Here is a 22169-nt window from a genome sequence, read left to right on the forward strand (position 1 = left end):
TCAAACGTGATTTCTGTCCTACTGTATGGATGTGAAACTTGGAACGCATTACAGGCATGTATAAGCAGGGTACAGATTTTCGTAAACAGGTGCATGCATAAGCTACTCATAATAAAATGGATGGATAGAATAAAAAATGAAGAAGTATGGAAAAGAACACAGCAGAATATCAGTGGGAGAGGAAATAGGAAGAAGACGATGGAGGTGGATTGGACACACGCTTAGAAAGAATGACTCCACTATAACAAAGAAAGTGTTGGACTGGAACCCTCAGGGCAGAAGATCAAGGGGAAGGCCACGAGGAACATGGAGAAGAATTAAAGAAGCTGATATACAGAGAAGTGGTAAGACCTGGAATGAGATAAAAAAGTTAGCTCAGGATAGAGAAGGATGGAAACTGTTTGTCTGTGGCCTATACCCTGACCCAGGGTGAAAAAGGCAATGATGATGATGATGAATATCCACTAAACGTGCTCAAAGCGCATTACAAGGGGTCCCTGGCCAACAGCAACATTTAATCCATTTCACTCTATTTAGACTGAGTAAACACTGGCTCCATGGGCTTAATGGCTCTGAAGATTATATCTGAAGATATCGAAATTGAAACTCTAAATAAATTTTATTCACGTTTTGACACAGCAAACAAATTTGATATTGAAAATGAAAAACATAAATTAGACAGGGCTTTGGAAGATGAAATGACTATTGAGGTCAGCGAAGAAGAAACGAGATTCGTATTTTCGAAACTAAATGAGAGGAAGGCTGCTGGGCCGGATGGATTGAAAGGAAAATTATTAAAAGAATGTGCCCATCAACTGTCCCCCATTTATACACATATTTTTAACTGGTCCCTCCAATGCGTTTCGATCCCTGAAATTTGGAAAACTTCAAAAATTATTCCTGTTCCAAAAAAAGAAAAACTTGAATCTATGAACGATCTCAGACCTGTTGCACTGACTTCAATAGTCATGAAATCTTTAGAAAAACTTGTTCTTGTTAAAATTAGGAACCAGTTTATGCCATTGAGTGATAGTCATCAATTTGCTTACAAACCAGGACGTGGCGTAGAGGATGCCATTTTGCTGTTTACAAACAACATCTACAGGCATCTAGATCACGCTAAGAGCTATTGCAGATTGCTTTTCGCAGATTTTTCTTCAGCGTTCAATACAATGCAACCTCAGTTGGTTGTTCAAAAATTGACTAGTCTGAATCTAAACAAGTATATAATTGCTTGGGTGCTCGAATTTCTTACGGAGAGAGCACAATATGTTCAATTAGGACAAAACATATCTTCCTGTATAACTACAAATACTGGTGCTCCTCAAGGTTGTGTATTGTCCCCTGTATTATTCACAATATACACGAATGACTGTAGAAGTCAAAACCTGAGTGTACCTTTGATAAAGTTTGCAGATGACACCGCTCTTCAAGGCCTCATAACAAATGGCAACGAAGTGGCTTATAGGCAAGAAATTGATAGATTTGTGTCTTGGTGTGATGCCCACCACCTAGAGCTTAACATAAGCAAGACAAAGGAGCTAGTGATTGACTTTAGGAGAGTGAAGGAACCGATAGAACCATTAAAATTAAAGGACCAATTCGTCCAGCGAGTTCCTCACTACAAATACCTTGGTGTAGCAATTGATGACAGGCTCAAGTGGGATGAACACTTGAAAATAATTAGGCATAAGATGTGCAGACGTACATATTTTTTATCAAAACTCTCTCAGTTTAGAATAGATAAAACCTTCTGCACATTATTTTATAGAGCAGTAATCGAAAGTGTTTTGTCATTTTGTATAACATCTTGGGGAGGCAATTGCTTAGCAGTGGAAAGGAACAAAATAAATTCAAATATTAAAAAAATCTATTAAACGCTATATAAATGATGTTGACGATGTAGATCTTTTATACGAGAAATTTTGTATAAATAAAATAACTAAAATATTAAATGACCAGTATCATCCACTAAGACCATCAGTTATTATGTCAGAAAGAAGTGGTCGCCCTTTCTCTATTTCAACGAAAACAGAGAGACACCGAAAATATTTTCTGCCGTCCAGTATTAGGCTTTATAACAACAAGCAATAATCATTTTATATAATTATTTCGCATTTTTACTTTCAAAAAATGTAAATATTAAATTATTAATTTATTTGTTTTGCAATCTTTTCAATCTTTAATTTATAGTGACAGTTTTGACTATTTTACAGTGTTGAAATTATTCATATTATAAAGCGCAGCTCTTGTTATGGAGCTACTCCTTTTTCATATATACATCCTATTTCCATTGTATTTTTATCTTATTCTGTAAATTATAACGGGGAGCTGCAAGGTCTGGGCCGGACGTCCCGCTTGCTGAAAGGAAATTTATGTGCATTTCGAACCCAACACCTCTCATTTCCAGGTGCATTGATTGCCGCGTAATCCTGTCTGACAGAGATTATTGCATATGGCCTCTCATGCATTATTGTGTCCATAACAGCACCTTCCCGTGGTGTTCCCCGTTTCTACTGAGTTTGTTATGGGCGCGACCGAGTCCCCGGCGGTATAACCGGGCTAGGGAGTAGGTGGGACCCCTTCCTCTTAAGGTGCAGGAGACAGAACCCACCGATGAGTGGTACACGCTCTGCTCCTCACCCACCCACCTCACACTCATTCTGTAGTGTGGTGTCCTCTGTATGTCCTTACTTTTCTTAATCTACCCCTATAGCTCATACTTGTTTCCTAGTGCTGTAACTTTAACACTTCTATACTCCCTCTTTGGTCGACCTGTGGCCCATGTCTTCTGTATGACTATCTGTGATTGATTGTAATCATGTATCCTTCTTAAAAAATTGAGATTTTTAGGGGAAAGGGATGGTATCCCTTTGTTTTAGGCCCACAGAATCTCTCATCGACACAAATGACCCAGGACGTGACGATCCTCTGTTTATGAAATATGGCCCTTTAAGCAGAAAGATTAACTGAAATAGATAACTGCAAGCCAGGAAACAGTAGGTGGCGGGGAATGGGCGACCGTCAATCATGAAAGAGACTGTGGGAAAGACAAAATGAAGGCTACTTGACTAAACCCTATAAAAATTAATTATATGAGGAACATGCATCTGCAGTTCAACTCCTGATGTTATGCAGCTGACAGCGAATACAGGTTAGGGTGGGAAGACAGACCAGAGACTCCCCAGCATGCCATGACAAACAAAAGGAAAGCATACGAGCTCGGACGTCGCCTCGAAAAAGGTCCGCGCCAGACAGTGAGTACCCAGGCTGATCTGCGCGAAAAGTCAGCTACTGGGACAAAGAAATTCCACAAACATTTGAATATTTTACAAATTAACATTTGTGGAATCAGGAATAAAAAGACAGAGCTGAAGAAATTATTAAATGAAAAGGAAGTTCACATCGCTTTACTTCAGGAAACCTTGTATAAAAATAGCGATCCATATATTGCTGGTTATACATACTATACCTGCAAATGTGACGACTGCCGTGGTGTTATTACTTATATAAGAAATGACATCACGGGAGATGTTACTTCTAAACCATCACAGAACTCAACTGATGTACAGAAAGTCACCTTATGGCACCTAAATAAGAAATTTACCATTTACAACATTTACAACCCTCCACGGTGTACTATAAACCTAACAGATCTAAACAGTTCCCAATACAACAACACAATAATTGCTGGTGACTTCAATGGCCACTCTCCACTATGGGGATACAAAAATCTAAACAACACAGGAAAAGAACTAGAAAAGCTTTGCAATACAACCAACCTCACCATTTTACAAAATGCAGACTCAGTCCCGACCCTTCTTCACAGAGCTCATATGTCCCTGAGTCATCCCGATCTAACCATCATCTCCTCTGACCTTCTGAATTCTTGTCACATTAAAGTCCTGGATGAAATAGGCAGTGACCATAAACCAATTTTAACACAAATAACAGTTCAAACACAGAAGAAAACATTTGAGCAGAAATCCAAATGGAATTTCAAGAAAGCAAACTGGGATGTTTTCACAGCAACATTAGATGACCAGCTTCCAAAAATTACAGATACATCAAGTGTAGAACATTTAAACGAAGCCCTCACCAAAGCCATTCTTGCAGCTGCAAAAGCAGGAATTCCAAGAGGTAGTCGACAGAATTACAAACCCTTCTGGAGCAAAGAAATTGAAAAAGCAGTAAATGCAAGAAAGGAAACAAGGAAAAACTTAGAGGAAAACAAAACCATTAAAAACAAGATTGAGTACAATAAAGCATCGGCAATTGTCAAAAGAACTATTAACAACGCTAAAAGAAAGAAATGGGCAGACACATGCGCTAATATTGACCTCAATCAAAATGGGAAAAAAGCATGGGCCTTACTTAATAATCTTAACAATGAAACCCCGAAAACCAACCCAAAGCCCATGAAAACTACAGAAGGAACAATCGTAGATGACCAAAAAAAAGCCATGATCTTCAACAAACATTTTGCTTCAGTAAACAAGGCATCAAAAAGAAGTGAAAAGGACAAAAAATTGATTAAAGACCTTAAACATCAAGAAAAGGCCCCAAAAGCTATCTCATATCTGTTCAAAGAGGGCTTTACCATGTCAGAACTTCACAGAGCTATGAAAAAACTCAAGTTAAGGAAATCCCCTGGACCAGATAAGATACACAATGAAATGCTCCTGCATCTTAGCGTGAGAGGTAAACAGATGCTTCTCAAACTTATAAATCTAACATGGGAGACAGGAATAGTACCAAGGGGATGGAAAAATGCTATTATAATTCCAATCTTAAAGAAAGATAAACCACCCGACGAAACGAAAAGTTACCGACCAATATCTCTCACCTCATGTGTTGGAAAGATCGCTGAGAGAATGGTAAATAACTGATTATACTGGTGGCTGGAGACATGTGGCCTACTAAATAAATATCAGGCAGGCTTTAGGATAGGGCAAAGAACAGAAGATCAATTGTTTAGATTAAGTCAAAAAATAATTGATGGCTTTCAAGATGGAAAACATACAGTCGCGGTTTTTGTTGATCTCCAACAGGCCTATGACAAAGTATGGAGGAAAGGGTTGTTATCAAAAATGATGGACTACGGAATTGATGGAAATCTCTACTTCTGGATTAAACAATTTCTCAGTAACAGAACAATCCAAACAAAAATTAATAACGGACTGTCAAACAGAGAAGTATTAGAGGAAGGTCTCCCACAAGGATCCTGCCTCAGCTGTACTCTCTTTCTTATTTTTATAAATGATCTACCAGAAGTATTACAGACAGAAAAGGCCCTATATGCTGACGATTTAGTTATGTGGTATACTACAAAGCATCTACCAATAGCCTCCAATAGAATAAATGAAGATTTAGAAAGCTTAAACACCTTCTGTGATAAATGGAAATTAAAAGTAAATTGCAATAAAACAGTCTACTCTATATTTACTAAGAGCCATCCTGTTTCCAAGAAAGAAATAACACTCTCCATCCAAGGCCATCGACTCGCGAAAGAAGAAAACCCCACATATTTGGGCATACAGTTAGACAGACAACTATCTCTGAACAAACACACTCAGAATGTAAAAATCAAAGCCACAAGGAGACTCCAGTTACTAAAACGACTAGCCAGTACTAATTGGGGAGCAGACAAAAACTCGCTTCGACAACTCTATTTAGGCTATGTGCGTTCCGTCATGGACTACAATTTAGCCCTCCAAAATGTAGGTAGTAAAAACACACACAAAACCTTGGACAGAGTACAAAACCAAGCCCTTCGCTTCATCTCCGGTGCCCTGAGATCGACACCCACAGCAGCATGTGAAATACATACTAATGTGGAACCACTTGGACTTCGCAGAGAATCAGCAGTGCTTGAAATGGTTGAAAGATACAAACGAAAAGAGGAAAACCATCCAAACAGAATTCTGGCAGAGAAATGGAAACCAAGAACAAGATTAAAACAAAAATCCCTGCTACACATTGCTAACAACTTGAATGAAAGACACAGACTCCCAGAAAACAGAGAAAAATCTTTTTTAATCAGTCAAAAACCTCCATACGCCGAACTAAAACTTCCAAAAATAAAGACTAACCTCGTAGAAGAAACAACAAGAAATAGAAACAAATCAGATATACAAACATTAGCAATGAAGACAATACAAGAATACCCAGACAACTGGATACATGTTTACACAGATGGATCTGCCCACAAAGGAACTAAAAATGCTGGGTATGGGTTTGTAGTAGAATACCCAGATAAAACCTGTGATAAAATCCACAATTCTTGCGGAAGCTCCTGCTCAAACTACGAGGCAGAGGCAGTTGCAATAGAAGCCTCACTGCGACACCTCTCTTCTGTTTTCCAGCTAAACCCTTCAAAACTTCAAAACACTGTCATCTTCACAGACTCCAAATCGGTTCTCCAAGCTCTCGATTTAGATAAACTCTCCTCAACGTTCAATAGTTTAAGATCTCAACTAGATGAATTCCTTACAACACACGGAGTAGACTTATCTCTCCAGTGGATACCGGGACATTCAAATATACCAGGAAATGACAATGCAGACAGACTAGCCAGACTCGGATCAACACTTTTACAACCATCATTTCCAGTATCCTTAGACACAGCGAAACAAATAATCAAAACAAATAAGAGAGAAGAATGGATGAACAGTTGGGCAATGAGCACCACGGGTAGATGTATGTTTTCCCATATGACCACTCCTGTAAAGACTGATTGCCTAAATAAGCTCAGAAGACACCAGCAAAGCATCATCTTTCAACTAAGAACACAACACATACCGCTCAACAACCATTTAAGCAAAATTACAAAAGACACATCCCCCTCCTGCCCCCTATGTCAACACCCCAATGAAACAGTAACACACCACTTGCTTGAATGTCAACCTCTTGAAGATCTGAGATGCACATTCCTCCCACCAAATCCAAGCATCAGTAACACACTTTATAGTCACCTGGAACAACTACAAAAGACATCTAACTTCTACGTCATGGCACAAGACCGAAGGGCTAGAGCTCAGGTGGTCGCTGGTTCGGATAAGTAAGTAAGTAAGTATGTAAATTATAACACGTCTGTACAAAAAATTTCCTTTTTGGGATGCAATAAAGTATTTAAAAAAAAAAAAAAAAAAAAAAAAAAAAAAAAAAAAAAGGACAGCTTTTTAAATCTAAACTACACAGCTGCCTACTTGAAATTTCAAAAATTCATAGTTCCAAGGGAAAAAAAAGAGAAAGTCACTATAGATAGCTTTGCAAAATAACAATTTGCAATTGCCTACTACCCTATGGATGGGACACTTTTCTATTGCAAAGTTCTTTCCATCAGGGCTAACAAAAAAAATTTATAATATCGCCTTACAGGCATCATGTCTTGTCCTAAATGATAAATGTTGCTGTTGGACAGGGACCCCTTGTAATGCACTTTGATCACATTTAGTGGGTATTGCGCTATATAAAAGCTCTTTTTTTTTTAGATTCAGTTACCCAATCACTGCTGGGTGAACAGGGGTCCAGAAAAAATCTCGACTTCACCCAGTATCAATCTTGGACCCTTTGCGTGTGAAGCAATTGCTTAATTAGCTAAACTGTCAGGGAACCATATTATAGATTAAGAGCAACCAGATATTCAAAATTCCAGTCTTTTATAGTTAAAGAAACTCTATTTGTTTACTTTATAAACATACAGACTTAACCTAGATTTCATATTTTAAGCTACAGATGTCATTTACAGCATTCTACTTACCCCGACATAATGCAGTTTTGAGGCAATTGGCCATGTATAGCTTGACAATATTATCAGAAAACTTGATTTTTTTACCTTTAAAAAAATAATTCTCTGTACATGTGTATTTTTCCAGATCATTCCTTATTTGGATGGAGTGTCCCATGTCTTTAAGATAGCCTCAGAGGCAGATGTAGAGCTGGAGCTTGTTAAAGCTTGTCTGCAGAACTGGGTGTAAGTCATTTAGAGTGCTAAATGATTTGCTTTTGTATATTTTTTTATGGAAGATGGGGGAGGGGGAAAGTCAAAGTGACCTTGTCAGCTTTTGGTAGTTACACTGAAGACAGAATGAGTCAAGTCAAAGTCAGAGTCATTTGATTTTAAAACCCAAAAAAAAAAAAACTTTTTTTTTTTTCTGGGTATTTTTATTTATTTATTTATTTTGTATCTGCTCAGAATAAGATTGCTAGTTGGCAATCTATTTACTATTTTACTTTACAGGAACATTTTGAAGATTATTGTGTTTCTTGTTTAATTTCTAATTTTGTTCATTAGAACATTTCATAATTTAGTTGTTTTTTTTTTCAGTTATTTGGTTGAAAGAATATTATAAGTCTAAAGAAATTAATGATAAAGTTTGATTACAAATATATAATTCAGTCTTCGGTGCATTGTCACAACATGGCGTTATTTGAAGGAGTATAGATAATACAGTGAACAAATAGATGATGTCATCAAGATCAAACTTATCTTCCATTTAAGAAAGTTGTGGGTGTATTTAATTGTAATCGTACTTGCCGTGGAATATGGTGACTTAACTCTTTCAGCGCTTAGGCTATATTCGCATTTCCATCACAAAATAGCTGACACCTGATTGAGGCAAATTGAGAATGTCAAGCTAAGACAAAGCGACATTCGAATTCAGCGCAAAATCTCAATTAAAATACCCCCCTAGTGCCAATTGACTGTTCTGATGAAAGAACTGATACCATTGGTTCAATTTATTGTACTTTTGTAGAAAGTAGGATTGGATTACATAATTGTTTTTGCCTTTCAAGACCAACCGCACTGTGCGGCCATTGACCAGTAGATCAGATTCTTTTCTGGCCACACATAGTACGGCCAATGGCAGTGAAAGAGTTTAACCAGTCCCCAAATGCGCCTCCCAGATTGAAAATTATTAAGCAAATATGGTTAAATGTACACCATTTAGTATATTTCACCCTTCCCCACTCACTGTCAAGATAAATCAGATAAAGTTTTTCAATCAGGGGGGTCACACCGAGGGGCTGGTCTTCTTAGTCATCACAACTGGCCTTAGTCCCCCCATTACACAGTAATGAAAAAAACGAAGCAGAGATGGAATCTTGACCACCCAGGTTGCCATACCATGCAGACCTGCCAATCAGTACGATTTCGCGTATTAAAGAAAAGATGTGTGATGTGAATGGTGTTGATGATACATTGATACACACATGTCGTACACCAACTGTTGACTGTGTTTCTGAATGAATGATGCACCACATTTAGTACTATAGTTATCATTTCAGTTGCTTATATGATGCCGGTTTTCACCAATATTTTTCTCATACATTTTTGAGGATTTGCATAGAATTATGCATATAAGCTTATTTTATACTTTAAATAGTCTCAGACCACATTTAAGCTTTTGCCACTTATTAAATAGAAAATTCTAAGTGAAAATTTAATTGAACTAACATCTTTGACTATGAAGCCTTCAATTAAAAACTGTATTGCTAATAAGCTTAAACATAAATGGGTTATTTCACTTTATAATAACTGAAATTACTCTATTTTGATTTATAACATTTATAATGATCTTTTTTCTTCTTTATTATTTTGTACAAGTCTTGAATTTCAAAGTGGGCAGCTTTAGGAACGGTATTTGGTTCAAAATGAATTCTCTAGAACCATTTTAGAAGTATTTAACTTGTCTTTTCATATTACATACTTGCGAATTTCCCATCATTTGACCAAAGTAATAGTATTAGTATATGATAGTAAAAGTAGGAGTAGTAGTAGTAGTAGTAGTAGTAGTAGTAGTAGTAGTAGTAGTAGTAGTAGTAGTAGTAGTAGTAGTAGTGAATGCTCAAAAAAAAAAGAGAGAGAGAGAGAGAGAGAGGGGGGGGGGGGGGGGTCATTAGATAACATATATGGAAAATATCTTGCTACTGTTGCAAGATGTCATCTATTGAATTGAAGACCACTCTCCCAAATATTTTATGTCAAAACTTACTCATAACTGATTTACTGGGCTAGCAGATATCACCACAACAACTTCATTTGGTAGATCAGCATCATCATCTCTTACCATCACCATCATGGCATCACCACTTCTACAACCGCCATCACAGCATTGTCACTGCCACCACCACCACCACAGCTTCATCATCATCACCACCACCACAAGAGCCCCATCGCTACAACAACCACCACTTCTTCCACTGACACTAGCATCAATACTACCAACATGTTAAGGGTCTTTTGGTCATTTCTTTGAGTGTTTCAAAAGCACTTCCTTTGATATTGCAATTTCTGAGCCTCATACTGATTTAAAATGGTCATTAAGTTTTAGTTTCTCGATTAATCGATAATTTTGTAATCACTAGAGATTGCTTGAAAGATGAAGATCAGAGTTTATTTTGAGTGGGTTTGGTGTTAGCTTTTATATAAATTTTTGCGCACTTTTTTTTCCACATGTTCGGACAAAATACACTTTTTTTTGCTAAAAAATACACTTTTTAGGGTCATAGAATACACTTTTCATCCTGGGAAGGTTGGTAGGTCAGCATCATGGTGTGGGGATGTTTGCGTGTCGCTCCAGTTTTCGGGTCCAGCAGTTACGCCTTTCTGGGATATTTGAGCCTTTCAGTTGAGAGGCTCTGTCTTCTTCCTGCTTTTCTGTTTGTATCTGCTTCCTTAGCCTTTGGTCAACCAAGATCTACCCACGAGGTAGTGAGGCTGTAACCCTAGCGAGGGTGGCTGATGGGTAATCGGCCTTGCCAAAGGGCCTCCCATGATTTGGTCCAGGGGCTGTTTCACAGCTACCCCCTATTCACCATCTGAGGACCTGCCGGGCTGAAGTGTTTGCCTTCTCCTGGGATTGACAAGGTTCCTCGGGGTTGTCACACAATGCCTTATCGACTCAACCATCTGTCATCTTTAATAGCGGAAACTAAAGATTCACGATTTTCATATTTCTGATCTTTGTAAGGAAATTTGTATGTCATGGAAAATTCCAATTAAAAAAAAAAAAAAAGGTCAGGTCTTGCTATGACAGAAGGAGTAATCTGTTTTATAGTGTATTTATTCACACGACATCTCAATTTTGTTAACTACTGACTCTATTTTCTCCCCCTTGATAATGCAGGTATTATAAGCTTGTACAGATTGTCCCAATATTCCAGGTAATATGATTAATAATGATAATAATAATAATAATAATAATGATGATGATGATGATTGTCATGGTCTCAAGTGAGTAAAGAGCTACTCGACTATGCATAAAGATATATGTAGAATGAGGCCCCAGAATTTACTAGTTACTATAAATGAAAAACAATTAACGATTTGTTTACAATGAAATAAAAATAATGATGAAATTTAATTAAAAGAGATAAACAGTGATCGTGGCAGTTACAAATAGAGATATGAATATTTTACGTAACTTATGATAATATCTCAGGTTCGTAAGTTTACGTTTCCAGGCAGTTGATGGGCTTGGATGATCTATTCCTCTGATAACAGGATTGGACTCGTAAAATTCCACTTCCAGGCAATTGGTAAGAGGTTATAGTGTAGTACAGCGGGCTTGGGTTTGATCCTTGAAGATTATACAATCAAAGTTAAAAGCTCCGGCGTCTTAATGGTGTAGATATAATATCTACAAAGTCCCAAAAGATAAAAATCTTCCAGTATATATATAGGAATAGAGCGACTGGCCGTCCGGCATAGATTGTGGAGAGAAAGTGAGTGTCAAATGTTAGACCTATCAGCTTTTATAATAAGTGGCTACGTGACAGAATGTCGAACGAAAAGTATTCACTAATTAGAAATTAATTCGAGGGAAGGCTATAAAAGGAAAGACGATCTAATATTAGAAGGTAAAGTTTATCTAAGCCTACCGAAATATAACTGGAGTGAGATGAATTCAGTTCTTAATAAAATAAAATTTAATAAGATAATTGTGAACAATCTTTACTGTGACACCCCCCACCCACGTTTAAAATATACTCTTTAACCATTATGGGAAAGATAGATTTTACAAACGGAAGTAAATTTACTATCATGATACTCTAGCATTAATCCATTGTTATGATTTGTGCTACAATTAAATTATTTATTAACTAGACATGGAAATGTTTATATTAACGTAGGTATATGAATGGGTGACAATAACAATGAAAGATTGTGATTACAAATCATTGTGATGAACAATATGATGGCAATGTGATTACAAATCATTGTGATAAACAATAGTGATGGTAATGAAGCATGATTTAAGTCGATGATATGAAGGTAATTTACTGAATGAAATGAATGAAAATGTAAATGGAATATTGACATTTCAATTATTAATCATAAATGAGTGAAAATTCATAACAATAATAGATAAAGAGAAGATTTCCCAAATCATGAATGGGTATGGTATATATATCCAAACAATACTCAATGTTACATTAAGTTAGGTCATCATGTTTACAAATAAAATTATCGAAATTGTGCGTCCTGATTTGGCATAATTTTCGAGGTAACTAACAGTATGCATGAGAGGTTAAGTTATACCCTTCTCACGTGTTTACACTAATCGAGAAAGTAGGTCGGCGTGAATATTTTCACAGCCTGGTATGTGAGAGATACTGAAAGTGTAATTTTGCAAAAATAGACTCCACCTTAGTACTCTACTATTATTCATTTTGTTATTTCTTATGTACGTGAGTGGTTTATGGTCCGTTTCGACCACAAACTCTTTTAGCAGTAGATATCTGCTGAATGTCTTTAAAGCAAAGACGATGGCCAGTCCTTCACGCTCTATTACAGAGTATCGTGATTCTCTGTCCAATAATTTTCTGCTTGCATATAAGCAAGGCATTAGAGTTCCCTCATGTTCCTGTAATAGTACACCTGCGATGCCCTTATCAGACGCGTCAGTTCTTACAACAAATTCTTTTGATATGTCGGGTAATTTAAGAATTGGTTCTGAACAGAGTAATGCCTTTAATTGGTTAAAGCTATTCTGACACACTTCTGTCCAAACAATTTTGTTCGGTGACCCATTCTTTGTCAGATTTGTTAGCGGTGTGTCGCGATGTGCGCGAAGTTGTAAATGTATTTCCTGTAAAAATTTAGGAGCCCAAGTACTTTGCGTACTTCTTTTTTTGTCTTAGGTGGTTGCAATTGTGCGATTTTTGTTTGTTTTTCTGTCTCGGGTGTCTGTGTCCCATGACCAACGGTATGACCGAGAAAATCAATTTCGTAAAATGCAACGCTTGTTTTTGACGGTTTTGTTGTTAAAGAATTACGTTTTAATGCTTCAAGCACTAATTCTAAGGTTGTCATGTGATCAGTCCATGAGTTTGAGAAAATACATGCGTCGTCGAAGTATGAGAGTGTAGACGGGATGTCTTTTAATAACATACGCATCATTCTTTGGAATGTCGATGCGGCTGTCGATAATCCAAATGGCATATAGTTAAATTCTAACAATCCTAATGGTGATTGAAATGCTGTGTATTTCTTACATGATTCTTTCAGTGGAATCTGCCAGTAACCTCTAGAAAGATCACATTTTGTCATGTATTTTGCTTGAGATACTACTTACTTAGATGCCTTTCGCGTTTCGACCGAAAGATCGGGTCGCCTTGGCTGTTTCCAGTATTTCCTGTGTGAGGTGTCTCCAATATTGCCGGTCCTCTGCTAGGGTTCTCAGATTTTCAAGGTCCCCTGCCGTTATGAGACTAATGCTTTGTCCAAGTGTTGTGAGGTTTTTGTTTAGGATCACGGGGAGTGTTGTGATCGGTCTTCCTCTGAAAAGGTTCCCGTGCTTTTGGAAGTATCCCGACATGGCTTGGTTTGCTGGTATGTTTTTGTCCCTGCGTAGTATGTGACCGAAAAGTTGCCATCGTTGTTGTAAAATGTCAAGGGAGATTGGTCTTTCTTTTGTGATCTTATAGAGTGATTCATTTGAGATCTTTTTGGGGTATTTGATGTCCAGTACCCTTCTTAGCTGTGTGCGATGGAAGGCATCCAGATGTTCTTCTTCGGATTTTGTCAACGCCCAAGTGCCGCAGTTATACAGAAGTACCGGTTTTACAAGAGCATGGTACAGTTTCAGTTTGGTTTTTCTCTTTATTTTGTCACCTCTAATCCATACATTGGTGAGTTTACTGAGTGCGGCGTTTGATAGCTGTTTTCTTCTTTGTACATCCTCGGTGTCTCCAATTAGTGAGCCGACTTTCTTTGTTCTTTTCCATTCCTCTTTGTTCCTCGATATTGTTGTAAATTCGGTTTTATTGGCATTGACTTGGAGGTTATATTTCATGAGGGTATTTTGTATGATGTCTATATTTGCTGGTGTTGATCCAATAAAATCGACATCATCTGCATAGGCGATTTCTCTAGGGATTGCATTCTCAATATGAGTCGTTGGTTTTGGAATGACTTTTCGAACTTCTTTCAGAGCGTGTTCTAAGTATATTGTGAACAGAATCGGGCTCAGACTATCTCCTTGGGGGGTCCCGATGTTACTTTCGAACTGCGTCTGTTTTGTGGCCCCGTATATCCTTGGTTGTATCTTTGTGTTGCTGAGGAGAAATCGGATTATTCGGAGCTCGTCTTCGTCTACTATTTCTGTTAATATCTCCAAAAGTTTTCCTCTGTCGATCGTATCAAAGGCTGCGGACATATCGATTCCGGTTATTGTTATGGATATGTTTTCTTTGAGTGCCTTTGCTGCCAACCATTTATGTGTCCATACAACGTCCGATGTGCTTCGGTCTTGGCGAAACCCGCTTTGGCTATGTGATAGATAATTTTCTATTTTCGGTCTAATTCTGTTGAGGACAATAGTTGACAGTGTTTTTCTTATGGTATTCAGTAATGTTATTGGGCGCAGGTTGTTTACGGGTCCTTTCGTTTTTCCTGGTTTTTGTATTGTAATTAGGACACCGCTGTTTATGTCCCAGTCTTTGTGTGTTGAGAATGTTTTGTTCATTATGTTTGCAATGCTCAGATCCAGGGAGAGGGTACCGCATTTCAGCAGTTCAGCGGGAATTTCATCTTCGCCTGGGGATCTGTTATTGTTTAGGCACTTTATGCTATTTCTAACTTCAGTTGTTGTGATGCGGTTGTTTAGGTCTCTAGGGTTTCCTGAGAAGGGCGATATTTGTGAGACTTGTTTGTGAAATTTCTGCTGGAAGTGGTCAGTTACAATGTCAAGGATATCGTTGGGATTTGTTGTCTGCTTGAGATAAGGCAGCAAATAAATTCTCTTGATTTGGTATTGGTTCTGCATCAAATACTGTTGCTTCATTTAATTTGCGAAAGTCGATACATAGCCTTATCGATCCGTCTTTCTTTTTCACTACTACTATTGGTGATGAGTATGGGCTTGAAGAATATCTAACTATTCCTGTATCTAGCATATCCTTAACTTCCTTTTCAACTTGTTCTCGTGCGTGAAATGGAATAGGATAGTTTTTCACGTTGATAGGGGTAGATGTGGTTAACTTTATGTCGTGTTCCACTAATGTTGTATGTCCGGGTGCGTCTGTAAAGACTGACTGGTACTTTTCTAATAATGACCTGATTTCTCGTTTCTGACATTCGTTTAGTTGAGGATTGATTGTGACGTCATTAATTGTACTATTTTTAGAGTTACCGTGTTGTGGGGTGTGTTGTAGTTCGACATCATCGCTGTGAGTTTCGATGATTAATCCTACGTTTGCAGCTTCAACATGGTTAAATATTGGTTGTGATAATCTGTCTCTATCGAAATATTTTTTTAGCATGTTTGCATGGAATGTCTTTGTTGTGTTGTTAATTTGAATCTCGTAATTAACACCAGATCGTACTGCTAATACATTGAATGGTCCTTTCCATGTAGCCAAAAGTTTACTCGAGTCATCGGGTAAGAGTATTAGTACTTTGTCACCAATCTCAAATTTTCTTGACTTGCTTTTTCTATCGGAGTATTCCTTGTATTTCTCTGCTTTTTTAGTGACGGATTCCTGTGCTAGCTTACATGTGTCCTCTATTCTGTCTTTCAGGTTTCTTACATATTCGTAAGCAAACATAATTTCGTTATTGTCCTCCTCATTCCCTTTACAAATGTCGGCTACTATATTGATCGGGCCGCGAGGTGATCGTCCATACATCAACTCAAATGGGGAGTAGCCTGTAGATTCTTGGGGTATTTCTCTATATGCAAATAGGATTGCTGGTAAGTATCTGTCCCAATCATCTGGTTTTTCTGCTGACACTTTTCTTAACATATTCTTTAGAGTGCCATTAAATCTTTCACAAAGACCATTTGCTTGGGGGTGGTAGGGAGTTGTGAATGAGTGTTGGATTCCCATGAGTTTCATGGTTTCATGCATCATATGTGATGTAAATTGGGGTCCATTGTCCGACAGTATCTCATTTGGTATGCCTATTCTAGTAAAAATTGTCATCAATGCTTCAGCTATGTGATCCGATGTAGTTGATTTCAATGCTATCGCTTCTGGCCACCTGGTTGCGTAATCGACTAGTGTTAGTATGTGTGTATGGTTTCTATCTGATTTTGTTAAAGGGCCTATAATGTCAATTGCAACTTTTTGAAAAACTTTTTCAATAACTGGGGTTGTCTCTAATGGCAATCTCGGTATTCTGCCTTTTGCGACTCTTCTTTGGCATGTGTCACAAGATTTCACATATTCTCGGACGTCTTTAGTAATTCCAGGCCATGTGAAATTCTCGGATATTCTCTTCAATGTGGAAGAGCTCCCAAGATGTCCAGAAGTTATTGAATCGTGCGCTATTCCAAGGATTTTGTTTCTGTAAATACTCGGCGTGACCAGTTGTTTAGCTATTTTATTTCTTTTCCTATGTAACCTGAACAGAATATCTTTTTCAATGATGTATTCAACTTTTGATTTCGTCCCTTTGTTTGCGATATTGAAATATGAAGTTAAAGTCGGGTCCTTTTTCTGTTCTTCAATGAACGTGTTCCTGTCAAATTGTTGTGGTTCAAGAGAAATAGTCATTGGCTTCTCTGTTATCTTAGTCATCTTTCTTGTTTCTGCTAGACAAGCTGTTTCTTGGGTTAATGACCATTCTTTTACATCTGTTGGGTTGTCTTTAAGACCTTTTATATTGCCAACAATAACATCAGCGACGGGGTTGGGAAGTATACAGCATTCCACTATTCCTGTATAATATGGGGTTTCTATGTACACATTAGCTGTTTCAAAGGTTTCGACTGTGCCACTGAATGTAATGCATTGTACCGTTTTTCCAGTTTTGTCTTCGTCATTGATCAAAGATGCTTTTATTCCTACTGTACTGCATCCTGTGTCTCTCAATATTTTGCAATCAGTTCCATTAGCTTTGCCTTCACAAAAAAATAGCGATCCTGACTTGTGAGTTTGTGTTAAAAGTGACATACCTTTCACGCAATACACATTTATATTTTCTCCTGACATTACTCGTGTCTGATTATTTACACTGGTTTGGAGCGATGCATTTGCAGTTTCTTTTGGATATCCCACGATTTTGTAACATTTGTCTGCTGTGTGGCCTTTCATTCCACAATATTGACATTTAATTATAGGTTTGTTGGTTTTCTTATACTCAGTATTATTGTCAGTGCTATTTCTTGTTTTGTTTTGATAGGGTCGGCTATGGTCTCTATTGAACTGTTTGTTCCATGGTTTGTTACTATGATCCTCCTGTTTCACTTGCGTGTTCCGAGTGATTGATCGGCTCGTTCTATTTGAGTACTGAACTTTAGGTGTACCTGGACTCTGAGCAGCGGCAGCGTAGTATGGTTCCTTCAATGTTCTGCTAAGGGGTGTCAATGGATGTGCGCTGTTAAAGTTTTCTGCGTAGATTTTTAATTTGTCCAAGTTTTCTGGCTTTCTCTCTTTAAAGAATGCGACTAAATCTGGGTTGCAAGCTTGATAGATTCGATTCTTCAGCGTGAGATAGTAAAGGCCTGCAAAGTCGTCTTGTTTTACGTTTGCCAACTCAAGCCACCGATTTAGAAATTGAGTAATTCGGTTCACGAATGTATTAAAGTCTTCTCCACTTTCCGGTTTTGCAGTGTGAAACCTTTCCTGGTAACCATCTTCCGTTAATCTAAATCTTTTAGTAGAGCGTCTTTAATTTTTCCATAGTCATCTGCATCTTTAGTTGTTAAGGTATAGAAAACTTTTAGCGGTTCTCCAGATAAGCAGTTAATCAAGGCTGTGGCCCATTTGCTTTCTGGCCAACGATAACCTTTAGCCTGAACTTCGAATCGGTGTAAGAAGGATTCTAGACAGTCTGAGCGTTCATCGTATGTTGGCATGCGTGGAAGTTTCACGAAAAATTCATCACTATTATTATGTTTTCTTTCATGACCGGTTTTTGTTTTTTCAATTTCCAGCATCATTTGGGTCCTTTTGGTTTCTTCTTCTGCTAAAGCTATTTGTCTTTTTAGTTCCCTTTCTTGGACTCTTTCTTCTCGTTCTTCTCTACGTATTCTTTCTTCATGTTCTTTTTCTTCTCTACGAATTCTTTCTTCATTTTCTTCTCTACGAATTCTTTCTTCATGTTCTTTTTCTTCTTTTACTTTCTCTTCGCACCATGAAAATATTCTTTCCTGGGGTATTTCTAAGTCCTTTGCGAGACTTAAGTATCTTTTATATGCTTCCATGTTGTAATAAATTAGTTACGATATTTTATATATATTATATTGACAGGATACTGTTACTGACTGTTTTATTTATTTACACTTACTGGAATGAACTGTTCTATTTTTAGAAATCTCTCTCTCTTATTTCAACTTATTATGTATGTTGAATTTGATGCCTTTTATCGTTATATCTTATAAAGCAATGTGTCAATACAATGCGGAGTTATTATGACTTGTGTCAATAACAATGTGTCAATCGCGTGTACTCTAAACTATGTTACTACGAAAAATTCATCACCAATGTGTGTGACTCGTCGTTAGTTTGTGTACAATTATTCGCAATGACGCTAATGTACTAGAGTGTGATAACAATAATAGGATGCCAAAATAATCCCAAGTTATCTATCACTAAATATAACACGACGGCTAGTAGACTCCTTTTATTATTATTTAGTTTTTAAAGACTCACTTTTCAGAACATAATATATAAGTGGTTTTCGGTAACAGTAATATGCCAAAAATGCATTTAAAACAAATCACTATGCAAAACAAATCACGATGTCTATAGTTACTATGTGATGCCCAACTCATGTAAAAGAGAATAATGAAGGATATATTTACCAACTCAGTTCGTGGCTGGGACCTCTCTCTTGTTCAATGGTTGTTCAACAATTGTAATTAGGCATTGAAGAGTGTTTAACAGTGATGTCTGAAATACAAAACAATAAAATATCGTAAGATTTACAATAGTTACAAAATGTGTTCACAACACTGAGTGATTGGATGATAGGTGAATGAATCGTTATGGAATGTAAACATATTGAAAACAATTCATGAATGAGGCAAACAACAAAATGAAATGAGTGATATAATAACAAAGTGGACAAGGAATGAATGAATGAATGAAAAACTGAGTGAATAAATGAATGAATGAATGGATAATGTATGAATGAAAGAATGAAGGGAGGAATAAATGTATGAATGATTGGATAAATGAGTGAATAAACGAATGAATAAATAAATGAATGAACAATGAATGAATGAATGATTTATAAATGAATAAATGGATGAAGGAATGAATCAATAAAATGCTATTCAATTTGAATGAAAGAATGAATGGATAAATTGCTATTCCATTTAAATGAAGAAATGAAAAAGAAAAAAAAATTAATCCTGTAAATAGGGAGTTCAATTAAAATATGATCAAGTGGGGCAATTAAGAGTTTTACAATTTAAACTTTAAAGTTAGATGAAATAGATATAAGTAACTAAATAAATTCAATTCTTTATATGTGTCCCCTCCAAAATGTCATGGTCTCAAGTGAGTAAAGAGCTACTCGACTATGCATAAAGATATATGTAGAATGAGGCCCCAGAATTTACTAGTTACTATAAATGAAAAACAATTAACGATTTGTTTACAATGAAATAAAAATAATGATGAAATTTAATTAAAAGAGATAAACAGTGATCGTGGCAGTTACAAATAGAGATATGAATATTTTACGTAACTTATGATAATATCTCAGGTTCGTAAGTTTACGTTTCCAGGCAGTTGATGGGCTTGGATGATCTATTCCTCTGATAACAGGATTGGACTCGTAAAATTCCACTTCCAGGCAATTGGTAAGAGGTTATAGTGTAGTACAGCGGGCTTGGGTTTGATCCTTGAAGATTATACAATCAAAGTTAAAAGCTCCGGCGTCTTAATGGTGTAGATAATAATATCTACAAAGTCCCAAAAGATAAAAATCTTCCAGTATATATATAGGAATAGAGCGACTGGCCGTCCGGCATAGATTGTGGAGAGAAAGTGAGTGTCAAATGTTAGACCTATCAGCTTTTATAATAAGTGGCTACGTGACAGAATGTCGAACGAAAAGTATTCACTAATTAGAAATTAATTCGAGGGAAGGCTATAAAAGGAAAGACGATCTAATATTAGAAGGTAAAGTTTATCTAAGCCTACCGAAATATAACTGGAGTGAGATGAATTCAGTTCTTAATAAAATAAAATTTAATAAGATAATTGTGAACAATCTTTACTGTGACAATGATGATGATAAAAATCATGATAATGATAGTAGTAATAATTATAATAATAATAATGATATTAATAATAAAAATTGACTCTTATATAGCACACAGTATCCTCAGTCACAAGACTCTTGTGGCTTATATCAGCACAAAATCATTTGCAAGAAATTACATATTATAAAAGAAAGATTTTAAAGGATTTCCTTCAAACAGATTTAGACCCCCGAATGCTCTGTGGTATGGTGATCCATTCAGATCGATAATTTGAACTGTGGTTGTGATCTTGATAACAACAAAATATGTCAGCATGGAGCCCTATTATTTTGGTTTTTGTGGTGTTAAACAGACAGCTGCAAATACTGGCTATCCTCTGGATAGGACACTAGTTTATAACAAAGTACGCTCTACCAGATCAAACTTAAATACCTGCTGATGTTTTTTTTTGTTAATGCTCTACCAATTGAGCTATTGGGATTCTCTTCATATCAGTAAGATTTCTAAATGTTGACTTCTGAAACAGTCAATTAACAACGAGTTTGATGGATTATCGAAAATGTTAATGATGAATACGAGTGCGCTTAGTAGTAGATACAAGAATTAAAAGCAGGAAAAAAAAGACGATTATTACATACTGTTCCTCCGAGTTTAAAATAAAGTTTTGAAAACTCTTTATATTTTTCTAAATTTTTTCCATCTACTTTACTATCTGTAATTTATTAGCCTCAACCGATGTGTACTTATAAGCAGGTCTGATAACCCAAATTGTTGTGCGCTCATGGTTGTAATGGAAATATTCTCAAATCAATGCAAATTATGTCCTGTTACAACAATGTTAAAACAAGCCCATAATTGCATTCGGTTATCAGACCTACAAATATGTGCACATCGGCCTCAACTGTTACTCACCTTGCCTTCCAGTTTTAATACTATTATTTGTTACTTGAATCACAGTCTCTAAATTTGTTTTTACTCTGCAAGGAAAAGAATTACATAGGTATATTTATATATTTACGGAATTCAACTTGTTAAAAAACCTCAGTTTCTTTCTTTTGGTTAAAAGAAATAAGTAAGTACATGATGTCTTTTTATTGGAGTTCAGTGTTCAGATAAGGGGGTCGGCAATGTGTTTATGTAAAAATTCAGTTATTATTTTCCTCCTGAGTCGGCAACCTTGGAATTAAATTTGATATTTAAATGGGGTTTGTTTGTTTTGTTTTTTTTTGTTTTTTTTTTTGTCTCAACCGTTTATGATAGATGAAGCAAAGAAATGGAAAGGAGTTTTTTAATATTTATTTTCATTTATGGTTTTTTTTGTTTAAATTTCAGTACTCTAATTTATACACAGTAACTGTTGACATCAACAAATTGATGGAGGATTCTCACTTACAGCAAGAATGCCTTAAATATGTGACCAAATCTGGTATGGTGAAACTTTTAACTCCTTGTGGTCAGGGTTTAATTTTAATTTAATCTGATATCAAACCTGTTTTTCAT

General features: G+C 36.5%; 2 protein-coding genes across 4 annotated transcripts in view; one reads left to right on the forward strand and one right to left on the reverse strand.

Moving 5' to 3' along the window:
- LOC144975196 (actin-related protein 8-like) overlaps positions 1–22169 on the reverse strand; it is a 407315-nt gene that overhangs the window by 105043 nt on the left and 280103 nt on the right. The window lies entirely within an intron of this gene.
- Positions 1–22169, forward strand: part of LOC144975187 (GATOR1 complex protein NPRL2-like) — a 34433-nt gene that overhangs the window by 5713 nt on the left and 6551 nt on the right. Inside the window, exons 6-8 of the mRNA XM_078919004.1 lie at positions 7878–7975; positions 11133–11169; positions 22002–22095. Of these exons, the coding sequence (XP_078775130.1) occupies positions 7878–7975; positions 11133–11169; positions 22002–22095 (229 nt within the window). The remainder of the gene's footprint in view (positions 1–7877; positions 7976–11132; positions 11170–22001; positions 22096–22169) is intronic.

Source organism: Berghia stephanieae, chromosome 6 (genome assembly GCF_034508935.2).
Source record: "Berghia stephanieae isolate SIO BIC M18660-M18661 chromosome 6, UCSD_Bste_1.3, whole genome shotgun sequence".
NCBI classification, from domain to species: Eukaryota; Metazoa; Mollusca; class Gastropoda; order Nudibranchia; family Aeolidiidae; genus Berghia; species Berghia stephanieae.